This window comes from Lineus longissimus, chromosome 16, assembly GCF_910592395.1.
Source record: "Lineus longissimus chromosome 16, tnLinLong1.2, whole genome shotgun sequence".
Classification (NCBI taxonomy): Eukaryota; Metazoa; Nemertea; class Pilidiophora; order Heteronemertea; family Lineidae; genus Lineus; species Lineus longissimus.
Genome location: NC_088323.1, coordinates 5,727,222 through 5,752,505, shown reverse-complemented (window position 1 = coordinate 5,752,505; position 25,284 = coordinate 5,727,222). Strand labels below are relative to the sequence as shown.

Below are 25,284 nucleotides of genomic sequence, written 5' to 3'. Positions count from 1 at the left end.
CTGAAGTGATTTTTTAGTTTGTCCGGGATTCAAGTCAAGTGCCACTGACTCTGCATGGATGCCTACTGCAAATTTGACACAATTTTCTTCCAACTTTGAGAGTTTGATTTAAGGATTTGATACCAAATTGGAGGTAGTGATTGTCTCATCAAACACCGCAAGGGTGGAGCTACAGTATGGGCCTAAACTGAGGCGGTAAGGGCATATTGACAGCTCCAACCAAGCTGTTGTCTCAGGGCCATTCACTTCAGCCTGGCGTGAGACGGGGCACTGAGCGATAGTTGCGCATCCCCACTGGCACTGGTTGCATCATCAGATATTTATTGCACAGACCAGTTCACGGCACAAACTGTGCCATGAATACGACATCATATCACTTTGAGGCCACGAACCTATAATTTGAAAACACGCCATAATCGACTTGGTCTTTAGAATGCTCTGATCTATCCCCAGGCCTATGTTGGCATTAAGGATTCAACAGGAATGTTGAGATGACCTTGTAAAAAGACCCAACCAGTCTGAACAATCAGAAACACAAGACGCTAACATTATTTCGTGTCTTTTCACCAAGAATACCCCCGAGGTGTCGAACCGTCAATTTTGTCCATTCGCAAGGGATGCACTGGGGCGCATTTGAACAACCTGAGAAGAATGGACTTCAAAATCAATGCAACAGGTACTTTCAAAGGGTTGAAAGGTGGCACCACTCTGGCTAGAACTTCCCAAGCCTTACATTGGATGTCGGAAGAGTCTGAGGTGACAGGAGACGCTGAATCGCCACGCAGTGCGGAACTAGAGGGAGCTGCGATCCCTTTAAGAATATCTGATTAACAAAATAACGAGTTGGCAATTAACTAATAAGGCATACAAGGGATTTTTTACCTATGAATGGCAATATTTCCTGCGAAGCCAATTATTAGAGATTTATTTGAGTGCAAAGTAATTAAGTGGGTTTAACCACAGCATTTTCATTCTCGAGCTGACGTTATTTTTGGTGCCATGTTCGTTCCTCACGCAATTCATATGAAATGTTCTTGGGCCAGGAGTAGAATTTACAATCAAAGAACTGTGCTGGCTAAAGCAATATCATGCCTGTGTAACTAAGTCAGGTACCACTGGTTCCCTTCCCTGTCAGTAAGCTGTGGTCCAAAAAAGACATTTCATTGCCATTGGAAGCCGCGGTGGTGTAGTGGCTTCAGGGTCTCAAGACTAGCAGTCACAAGGTTCATGGTACTCCCTACTGTTAGCTTGAGACTCAGAAGATGTTTTAGGTTTGGCCTTGAGAGCTCTTGCAGGAAAAAAAGTTGCATGTCCTAAGAGTACAACAGGTAGCTCTACAAGGTTAGTAACATGGAGCGCATAAGATCAGGTGAAGTGAGAGCCCTGCCATAAAACATCCTACCACCTGTAAGATATGTATAAAAATAAATCTTGATTACTTATTTTTAGACGAATGTTTAGCCAAAATCATGATGATGAATGAACCAAGTACTGTAAATCTTGAGCCTTAACTGTTAGCCACAGCTAGAGATGTAGCTATACACTCTAGAGGCAGTGGATACGCCTAGTCTCCACCCCTACCAGTGCATGCGGCTAATCAGGTGGGGACTGTACGAGGGACTGGCTACGTCATGTACCTCTAGTTCTTTTCCGTCCCAAGGCATGGTCCCAGAAAACTGCAATGCTGGAAAATACGCAATTTTCGAGGCCACTGATTTATGGAGAAACCGAGATCGCAGTCCTGTTTGGCATCAAACGACCCGCAACCTTGGTCAGACGGCCAGACATTTGAGGATTCCTGATCAGCCACCCATTGGCTATTAACCACTTTCAGTGTGGCTCAACTTTGGTGATGGGGCTGTGATCACACCAACCACAAACGACAAAGGAAATAACCGATAAAACTCCCTAGACTGGTTAAATACACCCACGCTACAAGTTGTAATGTAGGCGTAGCAACTTTTGAACCGTTTATTCCTGACAACACTGACATCCTTGTTGACATACTAGTCTGCTCAGAGCATCAGCAGCATTGGAGCCAAGAACATCCCATTTTTAGGCCTACCCCTAGCGCATTATAAAGGCCAACACATGCAGCGTTGAATGATTCATCAGCAATGATGATGCAAGTATTCTTTCGACAATAAGCCGTGATTACTCTTTATGGTGGCTGCTCAAACAATAGCTGTCTTGGAAACAAACCAGTTTCACCCATGTTTCTGCACATCACCCTGTTACCATGACGACCCTATTACCATGACGACCAAAGCTGCCAAGACAACAACATGGATTAGTGACATCAACTTCGAACTAAAGCAGAACCATCTACTTTGTCTTATCAGGAGCTGAAGGGGTAGAGACGTCCCCGTTGATGCATAATGACAAACAGGTTAAAGGCCTACGCCGTTCGTTAGATATTTGAAATTTGTAATTGAATTTGAAAATTTCAAATTCTCTAAATATGCACTTGATACAAACTTCGAAAACGCCGTAATAGACAGTAGACAGATATGGAAATACTATAAGAACAGAGTTTTAGAACATTCCTATGCATAATAAATGTACTGTGGCATTGTGTACAACTGCATTTCTATTTTCCTGGAACACCATGCAGTTATTATGAACAGCGTACCCCCTTAAAGTGAACATATCAGATATCCAAACAAGCGATTTAGATCACTCTGGCCTGGGGTACCAAGGCAGGATGCGTGGGGTCATCGAGGTCAGTTTTAGGGGTAGGGCAGGGGTGGATTAAACATTTCCGCATAATTTTTTGATATCTATAAGACAGCAGCTGCCTGCTATGCTATATGCAAGTATCCACCAACATACATACAATGTACACACACAAGTGTGTACATTTCAATCCACTTAATAAGCCACCTGTGGATTTCCAGGGCAATATGCTGACAATTTTCCTCGTTTCGATCAACGTTACAACAATACAATGACTACCTGATACAATAAGGACGAACTGCTACAGCTAAACAGTGCTATGAACAGAATCATTTTGCTTTTACAATGACACGATATTGAAAATGCACTATTTTTACCATTTGTGGTTCTGTAGTGTAGCTGTAGGGATCGTCCATGGTGGTTTCACTTTGTATCCAACAGCTAAGGAGCCCGTTATCCCTGCTAGCCTCGCGCTAGATTTCGCTCCGACGGAGGACACGACCTAGCTGGATCTACGCGGCATGACGTGCTGCCCTGATGTGCCACAACTGGCAAAGAAAGGGCCAAAAGGTCCGAAGAAACACAGAGATCCTAAACCCACACTGAAACGACTGGAACCGAGCCAATCAGCAGCTACGAACCCGGCGTACGTCACTGTAACATATGTCACTTATAACCTTGTCAAAATTGGGGAAAAACTGCAACAAATTATTATTTCCTATCCTCCATTACTGCATTAGATGAGAAATCATATTAATTTACGTGATTTTTCCTAGAGGTGTATCAGCGATAAGAACCGGTGTGCTAAAAATAGCCTCACCCAGGCAGGCTATTATATTGCGAGTTGAGTCGGCAATGCATTGGTACAGTGAATGAAATCCTCCGTGATAAAATCAATACTCGGAATGCCAAGGACGACAGTTGCTGCATACATTAAATCACATGAATGAAAAACCACACTTTTTCTACGAATTCATATCTTGTATCATTTTATTGTCAGGCTTCCGGTCTCAGAAAAAAATGTGTATATATATCAATTGAGGTAATTGGCCTAATTTGCCATGAACTATGTATAGTATTGTACGAATTGCAACATGGAGGACCATTTGATTTGAGATGATGGACAACATCTCAACTGTTTACTATCTGTTTAGCAGTACAGAAAAAGAAGATGCCTCATCAATGACGTCCCTTTAGCAAAACAAACATTTTAATCAAGTCCATGCCTTTTTTTACCATTTGTTGTGATAATGTCTTCAATCAGTGCATTACTTAATCAGTGTACTTCGTAATCATTGTTTTTCGTAATCAGTGTTCGCCCTATTCTGTGTACATGTTAATCAGTGAACGGGTTAATCCTTCTGACTACAGAACTGATAAAAGAAAGTGAAACGAAATTGATTTAACTGGCAGTACTTAGCCAAAGTATTTTCTATAATAAGATTGCAAAGACAATGGGATATAAAATTGAACAATTAGTGATCTTTAGTCAGAATGTTGCTATCTTTTATCAGAAAAAATCGTTGAAATCACTTCAGTGTATAACTTTATCAGTGTACCCCATCATCAGAGTACGCGTTAATCAGTGTATGCCATTATCAGGTTACGGGTTAATTATTATGACTAAAGACCTAATGAAAGAAAGGAAAACAAAATTGACCTCATAAAAAATAATTGGCAAATAAAGTACGTTGATCATATGCATAGTTAATTCTAGGATTGGACGGAGCAGACAATTGTATATGGAATCTAGCAATGAGTAGCCATGTAACAAAAGAGATAGCTTCGCAGTTTTCGTGAATAAGACGACAGAAGCTAAGAGTACTGGTATCATTTCGTAACATGGTTGCCATCTATACAAAAGTTGAAGAACTAAACCATTCACCCCTTTAAAAAGTAAAATTGACCGAACAAAAAAAAAAAACCGTAATAGAGTTTTCTGATTGGCTCTGCTTAAATTCCAAGTTATCGCAACAATTCAATCTTCTCACCTGGTCTTGCGAGTTCTCGACAGAGTTGGATGGGGATGGTCCACGATCGCTTCCAACACTCTGGTTCAGAAGAGACTGCAAAAGGGGAGAGGATGGTCAAAATGATCAATTAGAAAAGTACATGGCTGTACATGTAGTAGTTGAACAGTAATTACATGTTCACTGTCATGAAACCTGGCATGTATAATGTTTTTATGTCAATGTACACCTGCATCTTTCATTTTCGCATACATGTATTTGTAGAAATGAAAAAAACTCAAAGTCACGTAAAAATTTCTAATTCGGAATTGATTTTTGGCTTTAAGCAAGAACTCTAGGACATGACAAAACCAGGAAGTGAATGCAACCCATTACAGCCCAAGCATGATTTGGACTATCACATATCAGACTATGTATGTAACGGCAAAGATTTATAGACCGATCTTTTATCACAAGGAAACCATGAAAAGCCTGGGCGTTACAAAAGTGGTAATACAGCCCAAGTCACAATTGACATCCTTCCTGCTTCGCGTCAGTTACCCACAAAGTAAGTACGAGTTGCGCCCCAATGACGCACTAGAGACACGCTAATCTCCCAGTGTTTCATGTGTATTACACGCAACCTAGGCACTGGGTAGAGCATCAATGGCGTGCCAATGATGCGAATTAATGGATGTTAATTGTGATTTGGACTGTAATCACAGAAATCTGGCCAACACTGAACTTCTTTGTCTCTCGAAGTGCCGAATAACATTGGCACCAAGGCTGAAATGATGTCAGTCGAGATATTCTCAATGTGCGAGATACAATAAAATCAAAGCTATCTGAAGTAAAACTAAAAGATAATTTAGACATAAGTGATTGCCTTGTAGTCATAGAAATATTAGAGGACATAAAAGCAATCTAGAAGGGCAGGGAGGCCATGATTCAAAAGGCAATAAGGCAATATTAAAGGCAACCAGGGCATTGCCTTAGTTGCCTTGGCCAAGCCTGAGGCCTGGCCCCACATAACGCAGTGACACGGCCCCTTGGAAGACCAGTCAGAAAACAGCAATATTGTCGATCAAGGAGTTGATGTGAGACATGCATCATGCGACCCTTGAATAAATGGCGACTGAATATTTCAGCAAATCAACTGCCCTGCCTGCAAAATATGTCACAACCATTCTGCGACTTTACTTCAAGTACAAAACTTGAAAAATATCCTTAGGAGACCAATACATGAAAGTGTTACTTACTTACTGCCACACAAAATGAAAATAGAATTTGAATTGAAGTGCACAAGCAATGAAATATCACGTCATACCTGCCCAAATGGTTGGCTCAATATCTCATGTCTGTTTGGAAAGCTAAGCCTCATGTCTAGAATTTAAAGTTACTTCCTCTTCCTGCAGAGAGGCATAAAATATAGCAAATTGACAATTCTTCTAAGTGCACGTCTTTGACTCCTGGTCACCTTAAACTTGTGCCGAGCATGAAACGTAGTACAAGTGAGAACTGAAATGGGACTAGGTCAAAAATGACATAGACAACCCACTTGTGAATGATTCTAGTTTTATACATTTATTAGTGTGCTATTTTAGACTCCAATGGACTCACGGAAATCAGACCAGATAAGATGTGATACAATACCTATTGACCGGATTGGCATTTTTGAGATCTGTCTTCTGTAATTCCATTAAACTATATTAGCCGCAAACATTTTCCTGTTTATATCACTAGTTGCATTGACTTGAAAAAATGTTAAGACTTTTGAAAAAAGTTAAATTTTTTCTCCCAATATTGGCTCGTTTCTATACAGCACAGGCATTGGAGTCTTCGGGGGTGGGGGTTGGAGGGATAAAAACACCCCATGTGTTGTTACCCACGGCCATAGCTTCCCTTTTTGGTCTCAGGAGGGGGTCAAAAGATGCCCGGGGGAGGGGGCAAACGACACGACCCCCCCTCAGATCCTCCCAGATACAGTGAGATTTCCATCAGAAAGCCTTTTTTCAATGCTGTCGTACCACTGATTATAACATGATTACTGATCCCATGACCCAGCATTGGACTCGGCTCCGAGAGAATGGTGCTGCCATCTTGTAACAAAGTATAGAACTGAACTGAGCTGCTGTTTTTATCAGCCCATCTTATTTCTTCTTCCTTATTACTGATTCCTTATTCTCAAGTAAATAACTTCTTCCTTAGTGTTGCCAATGTTAACGCGAAGTCACCAATTCATTAGTTAAGGCTAAATACAGTTACAATATATGTATCATTGGCAATAAAGGGCGATGCTAACCCCAACCATAACTGTCCTTAAAATCCTCGTCACTTCACCTGGGCGACAGCAAGCATTTAGCATAATAACTCTGAACACCAAGGATTCCTGGCATAGTTTCATAAGGTCAAAGTCATCAGGTCAAAATTGTGCAAGGGCCAATTGCCGCTGAACTAATCAATTGATTTTCCACCAACTATGGCTTGTACATTCAAGTTTACCCATTGTGACACAGTGTCACACCCAGCAAATGAAGTGCTTCGGGGCATCGATACCAGCACCATGACCGAATGATACTCGCTTTCTGTTTCTGTCGATTATGGTCCTGAAACTGATACTGCATTCAGGATGTCTGGCAACATTGTAGCAGAGTTCTCCTAGCAATAAAACAGATAAATAGTGGTTTCTTTTCGACATTAAAAGACAATTTTGCCCAACCTCATCGGAACTATTGCAACAAGGTCACAGGAGGGTCTAATTTAGCTAATCACGGCCCATCATGGCACCCGAAACAAGGTCGTGAGGAAGCATCGCAGCTGATTTACAGTCAAAGAGTAAATATAGACACAAAATTGTCAGAGTAAACAAATTTGTGCGTCATAGAGTCGAAAATGGAACTGGTACAAAAACCAAATCCAACATACAAGATAAACTTTGATTTCTAATGGGGAAGGGGCTAACTTGGTATAAATGGGCGACACTTAGCTTCCTTATCCAAACGGATAACTCTTCAGGAAGGTAGGCACGTTTTCTATTTTTCATTTTATTGTCAATTTAGTAAGAAGCATAACTGATCCTGAGGGGGTTAATGAGGGGACATGTCTCGGGTATTGTGTGCAGGCCGGCCCGACAAGCAAACATTAACCCCTGATTTCCTTAGGACGACCAACTGGTCATTGTCTCCAGCCAGGACTAGAGATAAAACGTAAACCCCTTTATTTTTGTGAGGACAATATTTTTTTGAGCTTCACATAATGCAGTCAAAATACAAATTTTTCGTGCAGAAATTATAGGTCAATTTTGTTTTCCCATTGGAACCCCCTTACAATATGTACACCCTATCAGTGCCACCCCTGTAGCGCCCAGCACAACAGTGGGGAGGAGGGTGGGCCATCCGACCACCCATAGGGTATCATCATTTTTATCATCATTACCGGCGTCGTAACCCTATTGGATTTTTGCCGGAGGTATGGAGTCCACTATAGGCTACTGTCCACCTATGTGGGATCTTTTACTTGCCCTGGCATAGACACTCAGGTACAAGGGACCACGGCTTTTAGTCTCATCCGACAGACCCTCGACTATTTCATACGTTAATGTACGTGTTGTGAAGAGCCAGGAATTTTAGTTCCTTGAAAGCCACGCCGGTTCATCCAGAAATTCAATCCTCGGTTCTCCCCGGGATCGAACCCGGGCCCTATTGCGTGGTAGCCAGCAGTGTTAACCACTAGGCTATGAGGGTAAGTACAGAAGAACCTCCCTTAGCGGTCACCTCTCTATTAAGGACAACCTCTCTATTAAGGACACTAGTTTTGGTCCCAAATTGGTTGTTTAAATTCAATTTGACCTCTCTAATTAGGACACCTCTATTAAGGACAGCACTAGTCAGTGCTAAGGGTGTCCTTAAGAGCGAGGTTCTACTGTATATGGACAATCACATAGGTCTCCAATATAGCTCTATAGTCCATACACATATCATATTCACACACAAATGTTCAAGGAAAGGTATTCCCCATTCACATGATGCAGTACAACATTGCATCCACTTTAGTCATGCGTGCTTGCACAAAGGAGCCGGCCCATCCCACTCTCCGCATCATGAGGACATCAGGGGTTAATGTCCACTTCTCCGGGCCCTGCACACAGAGGCGAACATTAAAGCGAACTGGAACCGCCAAGCCAGTTCGTATGACCTCGTTTTCATTTCCCGCGTATCGGGTGATCAGAATGAGGCATGAATGAAACATGGCGCCTAGCTGTCAATCATTCAGTGACGTCACTACTATGGAATTTACTACGAAAATTCATGAATGAAAGATCGCATGACTCACGTGATTCTCACATGATTCTCAATAATAACAAATTGAACTGCGCATGCTCGGGCACTGGGGGCGGAGCTACAAATCTGAACTCGACTTTCTCGGGCGGTGAAAGTCGAAAAGTTGAATAAATCGCTCGGCGGTTCCAGTTCGCTTTAACCCTGCATGATTTCCTCAGGATGACTCTCTGGGGAAATTTCAACAAAAGACACTATAGGCACAAGCTAGGTAGGCAAGTTAAAAGTTACACAAAGTTGCCAATAGGGGTCTCTCAAATCCCATAATACACAAAACAATTCACTCATGTACGAAGAATATATCTAGTACCAAATCAAACATGACCCAGTGCCATTACCTTGCATATTAGTTACCCGAATATGGTCAATCTAACCCCACTGCTCCTGCCTATAGTCCCTTTAAATTTTGACAGGCCATCTCCATTATGCCTACCAGTACCACTTGAACTCGTCGATTTTACACGTCTCACCTTCTTCCCTTTTCATATGAGAAAATAACTACATAAATTCATTTCGGACATATATCTGTTATATTTGATATGTTACCTAGATAGCTGTAAAGTCTTAGCGCTTCTGCACGTCTATTTATGACAAAATAGGGGGAAATAGGGGGAAGTCTTATGCTACTGAGTCGCCATAATTGATCCCTAATTGATGGTCACGTGGTCGGGCATTTGAATAAACGGGTAAATAAACTGATGGGGATTTCCCCACATTAGTGAGACCGGTCCTAGTTCCGAAACTGAATTCGAATTCGATGATGAACCTAAATGTAAGCCTGAAAGTCTCTTTTCGAGAAATGGCGACCAGGTAGCAGGTTGGACAAGCTCAGATTTTTCGTTTTTATCACTTTTAACGCCTATAAATATTCGAAGTTTTGATCTTGAAAGCTATACCAGGTAAGCATAACATTGTCTTTGTTCCATTCTTGCCAGCTAGCTGGCTCTGTGGCTGCAAGGATGAGTAGATGATTGCCCATGTTATTGATGTTGATGTCTGATGTAGCTTTTCAGAGCGGTCCCACCCTGTTTCTTGCCGAGAAGAATGCCCGCCGTTGGACGTGGATATGTGTTCATTTGCAACGTTGCTTAATCACGTATTGCCACTTGCCACTTCGGCGTAATATCATATCGCCATTTACGCCATGTGGCGGTGTTTTGCACAATCTTCTCACGACTTGGCGGTACGATGTCGCGCAACGTTAGCTGGGATCCCAGCATGCGCAGCAGGCAGAGAGCGATGACCATGGGCATCGGGATCGATGTGCCAGAGTGGGGAGCTTCCACACCCAATTCGGTGGGGTGAGGAGTGTTATTACAAGACGGGTAGTTGTAAAACAAGAAACACAGAAACACAGAAACGAAACGCAGAAACCAGTCTTGTGGCGAATTCTGGTCTGCAGACTCCATCTTGTTGCCATGGTTGTGGCCGCGAACGCGGGTGTAACTAAAACTGGTATTCAGTCGGAATGGAAGGAGGAATGCTCATTTCCCAATACCCCTTTTAGCCTCATCAACGTGTGCGCAGATTTTGATCGTGCCCCTGACCATGCCGATCCACCATCTGTAGGGCATGAGGACTTTATGATCGATATGAGCCGCCAGTAAGTCGGCATGACCAATGACCAGAACACGACCATAGGCCTGCTAGGAATGTACAATAGAACATGACTCTCTATTCGAAGGACTATTTTCTATTTACACTGACCTCCCCAATACACTACATGTATGTACTACACGGCGTAAATAGAAAATAGTCCTTCGAATAGCGAGTCCTGTTCTTTTGTACATTCCATGGCCTGTGCACGACACTAGGCTGAACTTCCCTACTGCAACCTCATTAACATAAACAGATATTTAAAGGGACTATTTAAAGGCAGCAGCTGGGCAGGCAAGATTGAGTTACTCCAAGTCCAAGTCTAGTGCCCGCCCGCCCGCCCCCCACTTTACTCGATTCTAGTTGCCAAAATTGGTCTCCCACGTCTCACATAACGTCGAAATGATTCACCCATGTACTGGTACCGTACCTTGCATTAAGTGCTGAATCAGACGGGATTTGTAGGATGATCCTGGTACTTCATGTAAATTGAACACTACAAGGCAAGATGTTGCACTGCACCTTCATTTAAAATAACATGCTGTAGGAATCGAATCGAACCTACCAAAGTACTACACCACCACCTCAAAAGACTTCACCCATATCGTGCCGCCCCCTCCCCCCCCCCCCAAGTTGCTCCATGTATCCCCTCAACAACTCTATTGCATTCCGGCTGGCCGCAACCCACCAACCTAAGATTTTACTTTTAAACGACAATAACAACGGATTGGGCAAGGAAAGTATCGGCGTGCCGCTTGATTCCAACTTTTATGAAAACCCGTTTGATTTTCGTTTCTGCGTTTCGTTTCTGCGTTTCTGTGTTTCTGTTTCGTTTCTGTGTTTCTTGTTTTACAACTACCCTTACAAGACGGCTTTAAGACAGTTTTTGCTACAATATCAGGGCTTTCACGTTTTAGGAAATAGGGACATCCAACTTCTGAAATTTTTTGGAAACAAAAGGATTAAACAATCAATACATGAAGAGGACTCTTATTTTCAAGTGCCTGTGATCAAACACCAACTCTTTGGCTGATATCCATATATATAAGAACTTTTAGTGCGTTGGACATCTGAATCTAGAACTGATCTAAAATATGTTTACACTCACATTTAGTTTCAGAACTGGATTCTAAGTGTCATTGATTTATCGTAGCGTCCGTCTGTTGTTCAGTTCAATGACGTGTTTTAATTACATTTCTCCGGGCGTTTCTGAGTTTCCGCGCTTCAAAAAGCAAATTGTGACGATCCTCTGACTCTGAGGCACAGGGAGGAATTTCAAAGTCTCGAAAATCAGACGAAATGGTATGGGTCTGCCTGTCAAAAAGCTTCTCCGTACCTTACCTACCTTTTCAGATTATTTTCATGGTGGTCACCAGCTCATCTGTATTCAAAAATTCTGTTTGCAGTGCTTTTGCGAAAAAATGCAATTTAAAGAGTTGTCAATTTTTTTAATTTAAGTTTCAACTCCAAGGAATGTTTCCATTATTCTAATTCAATAATGAAAACAGCTCTTTTCATTTATCATTTTAGGTACCCATCTTAGTAATTTGGCAATTTCTACATGCTCAAGTATGTCGAAGCAACCTGCTGAATCTGGCACTGAGGTAAGAATATTTTAACTCTTTAGACATTGCAGCATAACTTGCATTGTAATCGTGACATACTAAAAACTACTTTTAACATGATGCTCATAACTTATTTCATTTAAGAGTTATCACTGTAGTTCTAGTTTCTTTTTCCAAATACTGCACAGTTATCCAGGTTATATGGAGTGTCCAAAAATCAGCGTTCCAATAAAAAAACGGCCCAATAGTTGACAGAGCGGCCCAAAAAGATAAAGTGGTGTTTGTACACTGGTCATGTTTTTTCAATTCCCAGGTACGCTCACAGGGACCTACAATGCTTGAAATGTACATAAATTTAGATATTAAGACATAGGTTTTTTTTGCCAGTCATATAGTTTATGTATCATTTATTCTTCTGTGAAAATGTCATGCCTACGGCTGTGGACCGCTCCAGGATACATCCAAATGGTGTGTGTTTGTCTTATATATTCTTAATGATACTTTTTCAGGAAGTGTTAGTCCAGAAAAATCTTCTTATCCATCAGTGTGATGAAACATCTGAAACCTATCAAGATGAGAAGGGCTTCCTGGTAGCTCTCAATGAAGAACTTATAAGAAACGACCTTCCCCTTGAAATCCGAGAAGTGAAGCGAACTGGTGGAAAAAATGTTGTTGAGATATTGGAGGAAACATCCCAAGTCCTGAAATATAAAAGAGTGGTCCTGGCTTTTCCCGATGCCAAGTTCTGCAAAGAACAGCTTGTTGAAACAGTCACTAAGGTAGGTACCAAGGTTTTGGCCTATTTCATAATTTACTAAAGAGTTACAGGTGGTTGGTTAGAGTTGCTCGACTCAACACTGTAATCACAAGTGAGCATGTCACAATAATTCGTCGCTATTTTCACGAAGTGACCCGTCAACAAATTTAACTTTTTTCGGTTTTGCCACCAAACCTAATCATATAGGTCAATGGTTCTTCTCTCTAATTTGTAGACTTTTACATGAAGGCGTTTAGATCTTACAACCAATTAAAGGGTACTCGTGTCAAATTTCACCATATAATGTTTTAGCTGTTTTTGACAAATGACTACGTCACTTTCTCATAAATCAGTAAGGTTTTCGAATCGAAATGCACATATTCTAGAAATTGATGGTTTTAATCCCGCCCGGACGGCTCGCTTCGATGCCGTTGAAATTGCGCTACGCCGACGACGTTTTCGTTGATGACGTCACAACATGAACATTGTCGCGGTGGTTTACAATCGATTAAAACAGCGATTTTATAATACATGTAAATCTAATCAAAAGTGGAAAATTTGAGCTTTACGTATTTCGGCAAAGTTGTAAATCACATCATAGTATCACTTTAAGTTTGGCGAATCAACAAAAATGTAATAACTTAAATATGCTGAGTACACAAAATCAAAAAAAATTTGATTGGACCGTTCGTGAAAACGGTGACAAATTGTGTAATAAAAAAATAATTAATAAAAAAATAATTATTGTTTCTTCTTTTAGATAATGAAACGAAGTGAACAGGGTTTCGTGGCTGTCATTATTCACATTGACCAGTTCCTAACTCTTCCACCAGAGCTATCTGAATTCCAACTCAGATGGGTTCTGGTCGGCCGCCAGATGAAGGAAATGGAATCGATCATGAATGATTTACGACCATTTCTCCAAGGTACGATCTACAACTTTTTCCAGTAGTTGTTCGGAAGGGAGTTGGACGGTCGTTCGCGATCTAACTGCTGACCTTGGCTGTGTCCCGCTCCCTGGCGATATCTGTATTATTGTGTTGGCTAAATACTTACCTAATGAACCCACAGTATCCTGGTGTTTCAAATGTTCCCTTTTGTTTCAATGGAAGAGATCAAGTGCTGTTTCAGTTCTGTCCGCATTAATGCCTTTGGTCCTCATATTTTTCTCATCACAGATGAACCAAAAACGGTGGACTTTGCCTTCATGAACTCAGGCACTGGTTTGGCGTGGTCATATTACTTTGGATATCTTGTGTATATTTTGCCAGGTGAGTTAGTCAAATCATTTTTAATCAAAATATTTGGACCCATTTTTTCAAGTGCATGAATCTATAAAGGTGTGGTTTTTTCTTGTCGGCATACATGTAGGTCTCAATTCTTAGACGCATATGGTGGTTTGAAAATCTTTCAGAAAAATTTCCTTTATTTCTAATAGATTCTTTTATTACATTTATCTTCAGATTTTGAAAATAATATTCTGACCTCCACCTGGCGAAAAAATAACCCAGAAATCCCAGAAAACAGAATTTCAAAAAAGATGTTCATTATTTTCACAACGAACTGCAGAGAGCCCGAGATAATGAACAGTGAGCGAATCATATTCAACATAAACAAACTTCCAATAGACCGAGCTGGTCTACGGCGTAATTACGATTTTGACATCCGAGAAGTGAAGTCGAGGGATGGAAGTGAGGTTAGTGTAGTGCAATTATTCTGTAGAGTAGAACCTGTAGAGTAGTACAGTAGAACCTCTCTATTAAGGACACCCTCGGGACTGACAAATGCTGTCCTTAACAGAGAGGCGTCCTGATTAGAGAGGTCAAATTGAATGGAAACAACCTGTTTGGGACCAAAACTAGTGTCCTTAAGAGAGAGGTTGTCCTTAATAGAGAGGTATCCCCTCAGGGAGATTCCACTGTATTTTCATCATACAGTGAAGTCAACGCAACACCCCACCCTCGAGTAAATGATGGCTTGCATGACCCAATGGTGGACGCCGTCAGGAAATGGATAAGAACCCTGTTGCTCGTCGTCACAAGAGACATGGCTCTCTTGAGTTTTCTGCCATGACATCGTGCCAGTCATCCATATCTCAAGTAAACTTGAAGTCTTTGTTGTTGCGTGCATGATATAATACCATCGCATCAGTCAGACTACCAGTTACTTCTTTCACATTTAGTCCACAGGGAAATGACCTTCTATCAAATACATTTACAAACTTGTCACTTTCGTTTCCAGTCCTACTACGGTGTTGTCTACTTCCTCAATATCGTGCAAGGCCTGTCAGAAATGAGAGACGACGAAAACAAAGACTTTGTCAATTTCAGTGAACACGACATGCGAATACAGGGCAAATACTGCTTTGAGAAAATGAAGCTGTTCATGAAGTATACCTATAATGAAAAGATTGAAATCGATGAGTCAAAATTTGACTTCATCGAGTTTGACACAGAAGCAGGTAAATTTCTTCATCTAGTCTGCTGAAATTTAACCCTTTTAAATTACGAAGGTGAATATTTATTCCTGTTTTGAGCTGATTAGAAATGTTCATGGGCAAAAACTCACCTTGCTTCAAATCATCTCTTTCAGTTAATCCTGTTTTAATTTTCCCCGACTTGACGACTCCATAAAATCTTACATAATTTAACCAACTTTGCCAAGCACAAGCAGTTGATTAGAATACAATGTCAACTCGCACCGCAATAAAATGTAAAATATTGCTTCTCTTGATAACAGAAAATGCAGATGAAAACGACCTCGCTGACGACCTCTTCAATCGCATGAAGGAGACATGCTCATCGGAGATAAAAAGTTCTGTTCAAGAAGCTGGAACAATAGACACCAACCAAACAGGTGTAATCTATGTCTGCAGCGGAGATGGAGATATCAAGGAATTTGTGGACAATCTTCCTGATAAAAAGCAGATATCCGACTGTCCTCTCACTGTCGATCGGAGTAAGTTTGGAGATGCACTCATAGAGGAGTCGAATAGGATCTTCATGGTCTTGACTGATGAATTTGTGAAAACAGATGCCTTTGCGAAATGGTTCTACAAAATTTTGGATAAGGGTTACCGCATTAAAAACCGAAGGTGAGGTTTCAAGTTGATTCACATGTCCCTCCTGTTGCACCCGTTACTGAGCGATGCGAAATAACTTTGAGCATCTACATTCCGGGTGGTCAGAGGATGATTTAGAAAATGTAGATCAATGTCATCTAGTGGTAAATACGTTAAAAATGGCCTTCAACTCTACTCCAAAGTTGCACTACCTTAAACATGGCCTTATCGAAATTGGCTGCGGCACTGGAATCGGTAGCGCAGTGGAAGAGAGTCGGCCTCATGATCAGGAGGTCGTGGGTTCGACTCCCGGCCGAGTCACTGCTTAGTTCCCCTACTGGTCGAGTTCAAGTGAGCGCCTTGTGGTTGCTCCTTGAAACCCCTGATTGATTTCTGTGGAGACCGGGGTAATAATATGATATCCCAAAGCGCTTTGAGCGAGAACTATAGTGTCACGGAATTGCGCTTTATAAAAGACTCATTATTATTATTATTATTATTGACTTCTAAATTCTCTTTCAGGTTTCTGGTGTGTCTGAACTGCCTGAGTGAAAATGCCGACCACCCAAAAGTGCTGGAACTACAGCTTCTGTTCACCAATGTCAGTTACAAGAGCTCAGACTGGCAGGCCAAAGTCACCAGAGAGCTGGAAGGTAACTGAATTTACTCTATCACATGCCCACGGTCAGTGAAATCTAGTACACAAACTTATGTTTTGGCTGATGCAAACAAATTTATTTCACAAAACCTGTCAAAATTGGTGTAGATTTAGCCTGTACATTTCACACAGTTGTTCATATCTATTCTTGCACTATCAACATTGTCAATTTCTCCAGGTGATGTCCAGGATATGGCATATGACCTGCAGTTCAACAACGTTGGCACAGGACTTGCTATGAGTTGGTACTACAGGTTCCTGAAGATTAGAATTCCAAGTAAGTCACTTTTTCATTTTCTTCTTACTCTTCATTGACTTTAATTTGTGACCGTCATTATCGCATCAAAAGAAATTCAGTGATCAGGCACAGGCTGTAGTCTATAGTGATCCTAGCAGCCATAATAGCCTGATATAAGTTAAGTTTAAAATGTAATTCAACTGAAATTAATGTCAGTTCAATAAAAAATATGGAGTAGATCCAGTTGTTCATATGTACTAACTACCAAATGCATCAAATCGCTACATGTACACTAATGCTAGTTGATGTATATTATCAATCACCTGTGAAAAAGGTAAACCCTGTCAATTTCAGAGGTGAGAGATGTCATAGATCAGTGCCCTGCCCTTAAGGAAAAGTTTGTGAATGAGAAAATGTCGCACAAGGTCTTCATCTTGCACCCCCATTCGTGCCATTGCCCAGGAAAGGTTTCAGACGTTGACTCACAAATCAAACTTGTGGATGACAAGGAAATCAACATGCCGCACATCATGAAAGCAGGAAGGGACTACACGCCTAAAGCCTACTGCATCAATGACAGAGATGGGAAGGAGGTGAGGTTTTTTTCAGCTATTTCAATTCGAAGTACAGCGTAGACTGCAACCTGGTTTTCAGTGATGTGTAATTGATATATTGTAACAAGTAGTTTGCGTTGTAATTACCTCAGAATACTTCAACCATCTTCTTTTGTAAACTTGTCTGTCGTCTGTTGGTGATATGATTGGCTGTGTTCAAACCTGCCACCGCAGCATTGCAGATCCATTGGTTACAAGGAAAGGAAGTCGTCCGGAGCCATGCAGCCAAGCTATCTTCATTGAACAACCACTGCTTGTCATCCCCAGCTGACCCTACCTTGTATCGATGCGCTCCGTAGAGACTTTCCTTAATTTCGGTGGACCTCGTTGTTTCAGTACTATGCCTTTGTTGAGTTCAACACACAGGCTGATACCATGTACCGGATGATGCAAGAGGGATTCCTCACCAACGAGGATATCCTGCAAACAGAGTGGAATCGTTTCATCTGCAAGTTGTACATGCTGATCAACCACAAGGATGAGCCAATGGACATCAAGAACCGGATAGTTTTCATCCGATATGAAGGTGGGTTAGTCTTGCAAGCTAAATGCGTGGGGGAATGAAACGTCTAATTTTTACATCTTGCCATCATACTGGTAGCATATCTATAAAATATGTAGACAATATTTCAGCTGAGTGCCAGGCCCTTGGGCCTGTTGTTGTAACTATTTCATTCATAATTGTAACAGTCAAAAACTATCGATATTCAAAAATGTATTTTCCCAATTTCAGATAAAAACTTGAAGGATGGTGATCTTTCGGAATTACTTTTCCGCCATGTTCAGTATGAGATCGCACGAGAGCAGAAGGTGCTGCCAAAAGCCATCGAGAATGGCTCTTCCGTCGAAATCAGAGATTTTGAGAAGAAACCAGCAGCAGCTCCAGCACCAGCCGCAGCACCAGCACCAACACCAGCTCCGGCACCAGCACCAGCTCCGGAACCAGCTCCGGCACCAGCTCCAGAACCAGCTCCAGCACCAGCTCCAGAACCAACTCCAGAACCAGAACCAGCTCCAGCACTCCCTGATGCAGATGGCAGTGCTAGTGGTGAGGCAGGAGCAGATGTCAGTGCAACTGCGCCTCTAGTTGAAGAGTAAGTTTAGATTCATCATTTCAACAGTCTACTAGACGTTTGGCTGTTGTGTCGCAGTCTGCAGAAATACTGTCTCAAAGTACATGGTAACGGAACAGCAAAGATCATAAAGTGAATGCAAACCTGACACTTCTTGTCATCTATATTTATTATACGTGTAATCATTTGAAATTGTTTCAATTTGGGTTTTTTCAGGGAAAGAGTCGACCACCAAAACAGTGGAAGAAGGCCTAATTCTTTGCACAAAAGGTTTAAACATTGCTTCCCCTGTCTTAGATCAGACTATGAGCCAGCCGAGGATGAAAAAGAATAACAGTGCTAAGTACGATTTCTACTCATAGTTGTATCTTTGTAGAAGGGGCATTAAGCCAAAACTAGAACCTGCCATGTCATACTGTGATGTAATTTATGGAAGGCATACTGAAACACTCTTGGTCCACGCTACCTTGATCCATTGCAACCTTCGTAAATCTTAACCCTGCTCAAAAAGACTTCTTGCAGAATACTTTAAAGAGTAATGCATTAGAGAATTCATCTGCATGCAATTACGAGCCAAAAGCTTATTGCCAGATAATACCTAAATCTACCTGAATATGGGAAGGCCCAGAATACGTAGATGCCACTTCCGGTGTACATGAGGTTGTCAGCAGCGAGTGGAGTTTATAAATACTACTTTTCAGTCCTTTTCGAGAGGTCAGACTGTTGAATGTCTGATCAGGCGGACAGTGTTGCTCAAAGCAGGTCTGCAGGTATGAGCAGATGACTATTGTCTAAAATCTGTTGCTTTCTGTAGCGAGCCGCCCCTAAATCAAAATTTTACTTCATATACATGTACCTAGTACTATATCTTACATTTTTTATATTTTTCAGACAATCACATGTGGTGAGAGGCTTAACCTGGTGGTCAGGTTATCCTCAGTTAAGATTGATATAAAAAACAACACTACAACGTTGTATGAAATAGACGACGTTTCGGATATTTTGATTCCTTTTTCAAAGTGTCTGATTTGGTGTCCTTGCGTTTCCTTATGTCTACTGTGTCTGTGTCCTGTGTGGAAAAGTATGAATTCCTGTTGTTCCTAACCCGTTTTAATGTGGCTTTCTGGCGGGAGTCCATAGAAGAAGGTCTTGGTTCTGTATCAGAGACAACGGATCCTGCTTTAGGATGCGTGTAGGTTGTACCATGAAATCAAGATTGATATAAAAAACAACACTACAACACTACAGTTATCCTCAGTTACTCCAAATTATGGTAATGAGAAATATCAGGCAGTTTTAAGCCAAGCCTACTCCTCCAAAAGGATACGATATTGGGTCAGAAAGATTGACGAGTTGGGTCGGAAAGATTGACGAGTTGGGTCGGACAACTTTGATTCTAGAGACAAACAATGAGACAGGCTTTTAATTTTACACCAGATAGACACTCCTTTACAGGATGTACCAAAATTAGGAGGTGCCCAAATAAGTTCGGGTTAAAATGACAACAAAAACTGATTCTATTTTCTGAAGGGTAAAATCGTCAAATTTGCTTATAAACACAAGTAGCCCCATAGCTGCTAGCTACCATCCTGTATGATGCATTTGCATTAATTTACAAAAAAATGTGATGTAATTCATGACGCGGTCATTGTCCCCTGCTGAAACTCCCTATTATCCTCCTTGTCACCTGAAGCCCATGCCAAAGTTGTTCCATTAACATGTTTGATATGTTAACAGATTATGTCAATTGTTGTATTGTGTCGATGTTTCCATGTATATATGTGTTTTTGTATTCAGATCATGTAAATAAATGGAAGAAAGTGATTATTTGGCAAGCCCGGCTTCTGGATGTATATCCTATGTATTCGAGACGCTTATCAGTTAACCCTTACAATGCCAGCCTGCACTGGCTTCCAGTCAAGTGCAGGATCCATTACAAGATTGTGCTCTTTGTGTTCAAGTGCTTGACTGGGGAGGCTTCGGCATATCTCAGACCCATGATTCAACTGAGAAAGATCTATCACCAAGGCCTCCGGTCTGGATCTGTGATGTTCCTTGAGGTACCACGGGTCAAGTGCCAAACTCTTTGTGGTTGTTCCTGCGCAGCAGCTTCTCCACAATTGTGGAGCCTTCGAAACTTTGATTCCCTCCAGACTTTTAAGTCATTCCTACCTATTTGCAGCTGCCTTCGTAAAAGAAAGCACCCTAGAATACCCACCTGAGTAATTGGAGGACTTTACAAATGCCAATATTGATTGATTGATCTCTGATTAGCTGATATGTTGTAAATTCATCAAACACTGAAGAATGCTTGGAAAATGACTGAATTAAAAATGAAGCAGAGTAACATTTTTTTTAATGTGCCTGTTGTGTGAATTTGTCAAAGAGATGCGTCTGTCCATTTGGTGGTACAATAAATTTCTATTTGTTGATAAACACAGAGATTTCAGTCATCTGAAATAGAACAACTACATGTATGGTAGTTACCGGGGCAGCATTAGCGCAGTGGAAGAGAGTCTGCCTCATGATCAGGAGGTCATGGGTTCCACTCCCGGCCGAGTCACTGTTTAGTTCCCCTAGCGCCTTGTGGTTGCTCCTTGAAACCCCTGATTGATTTCTGTGGAGACCGGGGTAATAATATGATATCCCAAAGCGCTTTGAGCGAGAACTATAGTATAGTGTTACGGAATTGCGCAGTATAAAAGACTCATTATTATTATTATATTATTATAGTTATATTGTATTTAAAAGTGACATGTACATAAATTGTAATTTTTCGTATAATTTTTGTGGCGAATTAATAGTGCTGTTAGATTGCAAAGGATATACTAAAAAGGGCCATGAAACACAGAGTTGACGTCCCTTCTTCTGTTGTTTTGGTAATACCTAGTTGTAGAATAAAGTCCGTGCTTCTCAGACTATTTGTTTGTGCAGTTTTTCCTTGTTTCGTGGTGTTTGTTGGTGACTTGGTAATTCACCTCACACAAGATGAAACTTTGGTTTTACCAGGGAATGTGCAATGGAGATGATGGAAACAACAGCCCAAGTCCACAACCCATAAGAGAACCGCCTGTGGAAACGCAGCCTAAAAGGGCCAACAGGAAACCATCTTCAGTGCCTAGGTTTTGAGACGGCACAATTCCTTTTCCATACAGGTCCTGTTTTGTTGCTCTCTTCTATGCCCGTTCAGAGATAGTTTTATACACTACGGACGCATTGAACCTGTCTGGTCCTGTCGCTGTCCCGTCCTGTCGCTATAAGCAGGAGGTAAGGAGCTAAGGAGATCCAATTAGGATGACGCAATGGACAACCCCTGGAGTCGAAGTTTTATGGACGTAACTTTTTCTTAGAATCCAAAAAAGATCTACGTATTTCCAATGTGGGTGGGCTCCTGCATAGATTCTATATGCTGGCCCATGATGATAGATTCTATAATTGGAATTCCATTATAGATTTTATTATGGCGGGGCCTGCTCTTTGAAATCAATGACCATGGCCCACTGAATCATGAACTCCATGAGGCGAAGATTGTCTCGGCAGTTGATTTCAGCTTTGGTGGAGGATGATCCGATGGGGGTCTCCAGGCGGCGGATATTTTTCTCCTGAACCTTTCGGGCAGTACATCGTACATTTGTACAGGGACTTTCAGCCAATCAGATTTCGACAAATACATGACGTCAGACGTCTTAGAAACATTAGAGCAGTTGGTAGAGCGCTCGTCAGAAATGGCAGAATACGATGTTCGATACAAAGGTCGCGAGTTCGAATCCGGTTGTGGACAACATTTTTCTTTTTCTTTTTACTTTATATTTTATTTTTATAATGCGTTTCTTTTCCCTTGTTATTTAGATTTTGAGTTATGCTGCCTGCAACATAGGTTTACCTACAGAAAGGACAATAACAATAGCTCATCTCCAAGATCCAAGGGATAGTCCTTCAGAAATCATATTGAGTATGAATATACAATGAGACTTGTCTCATGTGAATGGTCTTCCTCCAGTATGAATATGTTTCTCTGCAATGAGACTTGTCTTTCGATACTGCCTCATATGTGTATGGTCTTCCTCTAGTGTATTTTGATACTGTATGCTTCTAATTTGATTAACAAGCACAAAACAATACAAGCAAAGATTTTCAGGATTTGTATGATTTATTGCAACAGTGAACACACCAGAAATATACTACATTACTAATACATATATTTCATCACCAGGAATAGCATCAGGCATGTCACAAGAAAGAACAGCTGGAGATCTGAGAACAGCGTTATTTGAAGCATCATTTCACAGAAATATCTATTGATATAATGGCAAGTTCTGCTAAGCGGTTTCATGATGACGCCCCGATGACGACACAGATTTATCGGATTCTGATTGGCTGAGAACCTGTGTACAAATGTACACTGTACTGCCCGGAATATTCTGCTTTTACACCAGAGTCTTTCCTCCGACTCCCCTGAAGTATCGGCGATCTGTGACCTGATCATCCTGATAATGTTGATGTGATTGTGATGTGACTGGGCACTGCCACCTCGTCATTCTGAAGACTGGCACTCATCATTCTCGCTTTCACACCTCATGGGCCGAGGGTCAGTCACCTCTGAAATCATGAGACAGATCAAGTTAAAGGTCAAATTTAGGAACACATGTAAAGATCAAGATTTCCTTCCAATTAATTTTCAGCAAGACTTGCCTTTGACTTGGACAGTCGCAACGTGAATTAAGACTATAGACCTGCCACTTTAGTTTTCCTGGCAATATGGTCCATCAGAATAGCACCAGGTAGCATACTAATGCTGTATTTATCATACCTTTAAAGGCACTTTGGCAAACTTCCATCTCCAATCACATCAAAGTATGTTGGATCAAACACCCACACAGGGTCTCCTTATTATCATGATCATATACATTATCAAATAATAGCATATCGCCTTCTTTTCGGCGAAACTGAGACTGAATTATTCATATTGTGTTCAACTGCGTTCATTTCACAGTCAATTGTTAAGTTACCAATGTATGCCTTAGAGGGGGCAGAATGGCACTGTTTAGACAAGAAGCCTCTCCAACAGCCCCAGGAATATTGGATAGAACGGCACTGTACTGGGTCCCAGTAATAAATATTGCCATAAAGACATATGATATTGTTCTGGGACTTATGTAAGATTAGTTCTCTCCGCCAAACCCAAGACTGAAGGATTAAAATCTTGTGTTTATAGGCTAACAAATGCAAACACTTCCAAGAGAAGAGTGGCTCTTCTTCTCTCCGACTTTGACACCCTACTACGAACATATCAATAGATCAGCCAGCGGTCCTTGGTGTCGCCGCGTGGATTACGTCCAGTGAAATTGTTTGCAAAGGTCAGGGAACCACGATCTGACATCCATAACCAGCGTATCCCCTTTTCATGCCAGTTACAGTCGGGTGCTGCACCACAGTCGGGACAGTGGCCGCCAAATGAATGGTTGTTGAATTTAAAACTGTTAACTATTTACGTCAATTTACATATGATTGAACAAACCTTCATGAATTCAGTGGAGATTTCCACATCACAGGATAGAACAGCAGTGATGGCATCTCGCGATGTTCTCCACATCTCACACACCAACCGACTGGCGTTCAAATCAACCGCGACCGATCATGACCAAAGACAATACATTTGTCGTCACGGCATCCGGGCACCTCCTTAAACCAGGCCGCTGGCAGTAATCTGCTCAAGAGAGACCTTTGTTCTGTCAATGATCAATGGGACAGGCATTGTCAAAATGTGGGATTGGCTTTAGCATACATACTTGTACATGTACACTTGCCGAGCTGTGGAAATGCATTAGGCAGGTTCCGTAAGCCAAAAGACGATGTAAATGCGTTTTATCGACGATTTTAAAAAAATCATTTCCCCAATTCCTTCTACAACCAAGTTTAAAATATGGTTCAGTGTCGTGTAAATCAATTAGCAGATAGAGGACTTGATGACTCGACAGACATTCGTTCTTTGTAGTTCGTCGTTCGTAGGGCGCTCAGTTTCGAAACCTGCAATCATTCGAAACAGAATACAATTGCCAACTTTGATAGCATGATATCAAACTTGATTCGGTCGGGTCACTTAATTGGTTGTCCATTAAACACTCCTGTCTCCTGGGTAAGACGAACTAAAAATGAGTGATCCAATCTTGCCAGGCTTATCATAAAAGCTTCAGCCGTCATTGGATTGCCCCACCTGGAAAAAATTGGCATGTGGGTATGTGGGTATGTGGTATGTGGTATGGGCCCAAGTCATACAAGACGGAAGACTGTTTCGCCCCTCACACCCATTCTGAACCATCAGAGTTAATCGGTCCGTTGGTGTAACGGAGTCCGGGTCGGCGGAGTGGCTCCAAGGCTTGAGAGTCAAGATGCTCACACCAGCCGCTGGCTGTGAAAGACCGGAGACTTCTCGTTTACCACAGCCAACAAGTTCTGTATGTCCCCACCAGAGGAATGACACAAGCCGCTAGCAAATTTTTTTCCTGAACCTTTCGGGCAGTACATTGTACATTTATACAGGGACTTTCAGCCAAACAGATTTCGACAAATACATGACGTCAGACGTCTTAGAAACATTAGAGCAGTTGGTAGAGCGCTCGTCAGAAATGGCAGAATACGATGTTCGATCCAAAGGTCGCGAGTTCGAATCCGGTTGTGGACAACATTTTTCTTTTTCTTTTTTACTTTATATTTTATTTTTATAATGCGTTTCTCTTCCCTTGTTATTTAGGTTTTAGAT

General features: G+C 41.5%; 2 protein-coding genes across 8 annotated transcripts in view; one reads left to right on the top strand and one right to left on the bottom strand.

Annotated features, from left to right (window-relative positions):
- The window catches only part of LOC135500711 (RNA-binding motif, single-stranded-interacting protein 1-like), a 72,617-nt gene extending 66,491 nt beyond the window's left edge, over positions 1 to 6,126 (bottom strand). For 2 of the 6 annotated variants that reach the window (XM_064792329.1, XM_064792331.1), the window contains exons 1-2: positions 5,953 to 6,125; positions 4,668 to 4,742 (exon numbers count right to left, since the gene is read on the bottom strand). In XM_064792329.1, the coding sequence (XP_064648399.1) occupies positions 4,668 to 4,742; positions 5,953 to 6,006 (129 nt within the window). In that variant the 5' untranslated portion in view covers positions 6,007 to 6,125. Of the gene's footprint in view, positions 1 to 3,053; positions 3,492 to 4,667; positions 4,743 to 5,884; positions 5,903 to 5,952 lie in introns of those variants that run through there. The other 4 variants (XM_064792332.1, XM_064792330.1, XM_064792334.1 and 1 more) reach the window with 4 other exon arrangements.
- A 3,608-nt stretch (positions 6,127 to 9,734) lies between these two features.
- On the top strand, positions 9,735 to 21,440 carry LOC135500210 (uncharacterized). Of its 2 annotated transcripts, none has more exons than XM_064791500.1 (15): positions 9,735 to 9,861; positions 12,089 to 12,162; positions 12,633 to 12,902; positions 13,641 to 13,806; positions 14,059 to 14,151; positions 14,344 to 14,576; positions 15,122 to 15,341; positions 15,620 to 15,974; positions 16,464 to 16,594; positions 16,778 to 16,876; positions 17,192 to 17,430; positions 17,788 to 17,977; positions 18,185 to 18,545; positions 18,741 to 18,867; positions 19,416 to 21,440. In XM_064791500.1, the coding sequence occupies exons 2-14, from the start codon at positions 12,130 to 12,132 to the stop codon at positions 18,856 to 18,858; spliced, it is 2,508 nt and encodes an 835-aa protein (XP_064647570.1). In that variant the 5' UTR covers positions 9,735 to 9,861; positions 12,089 to 12,129; the 3' UTR covers positions 18,859 to 18,867; positions 19,416 to 21,440. The 2 variants fall into 2 exon arrangements, with proteins under 2 accessions (XP_064647570.1, XP_064647571.1); XM_064791501.1 differs by lacking the exon at positions 9,735 to 9,861 and adding an exon at positions 11,781 to 11,860.
- The last annotated feature ends 3,844 nt before the right edge of the window (positions 21,441 to 25,284 follow it).

Bases quoted from the DNA above. Each gene is read 5' to 3' on its own strand.
- LOC135500210 (XM_064791500.1), top strand. From the start codon at position 12,130: ATGTCGAAGCAACCTGCTGAATCTGGCACTGAG. The intron at 13,807-14,058 runs GTACGATCTACA...TTCTCATCACAG, and splicing joins TTTACGACCATTTCTCCAAG to ATGAACCAAAAACGGTGGAC. The intron at 17,978-18,184 runs GTGGGTTAGTCT...TCCCAATTTCAG, and splicing joins AGTTTTCATCCGATATGAAG to ATAAAAACTTGAAGGATGGT.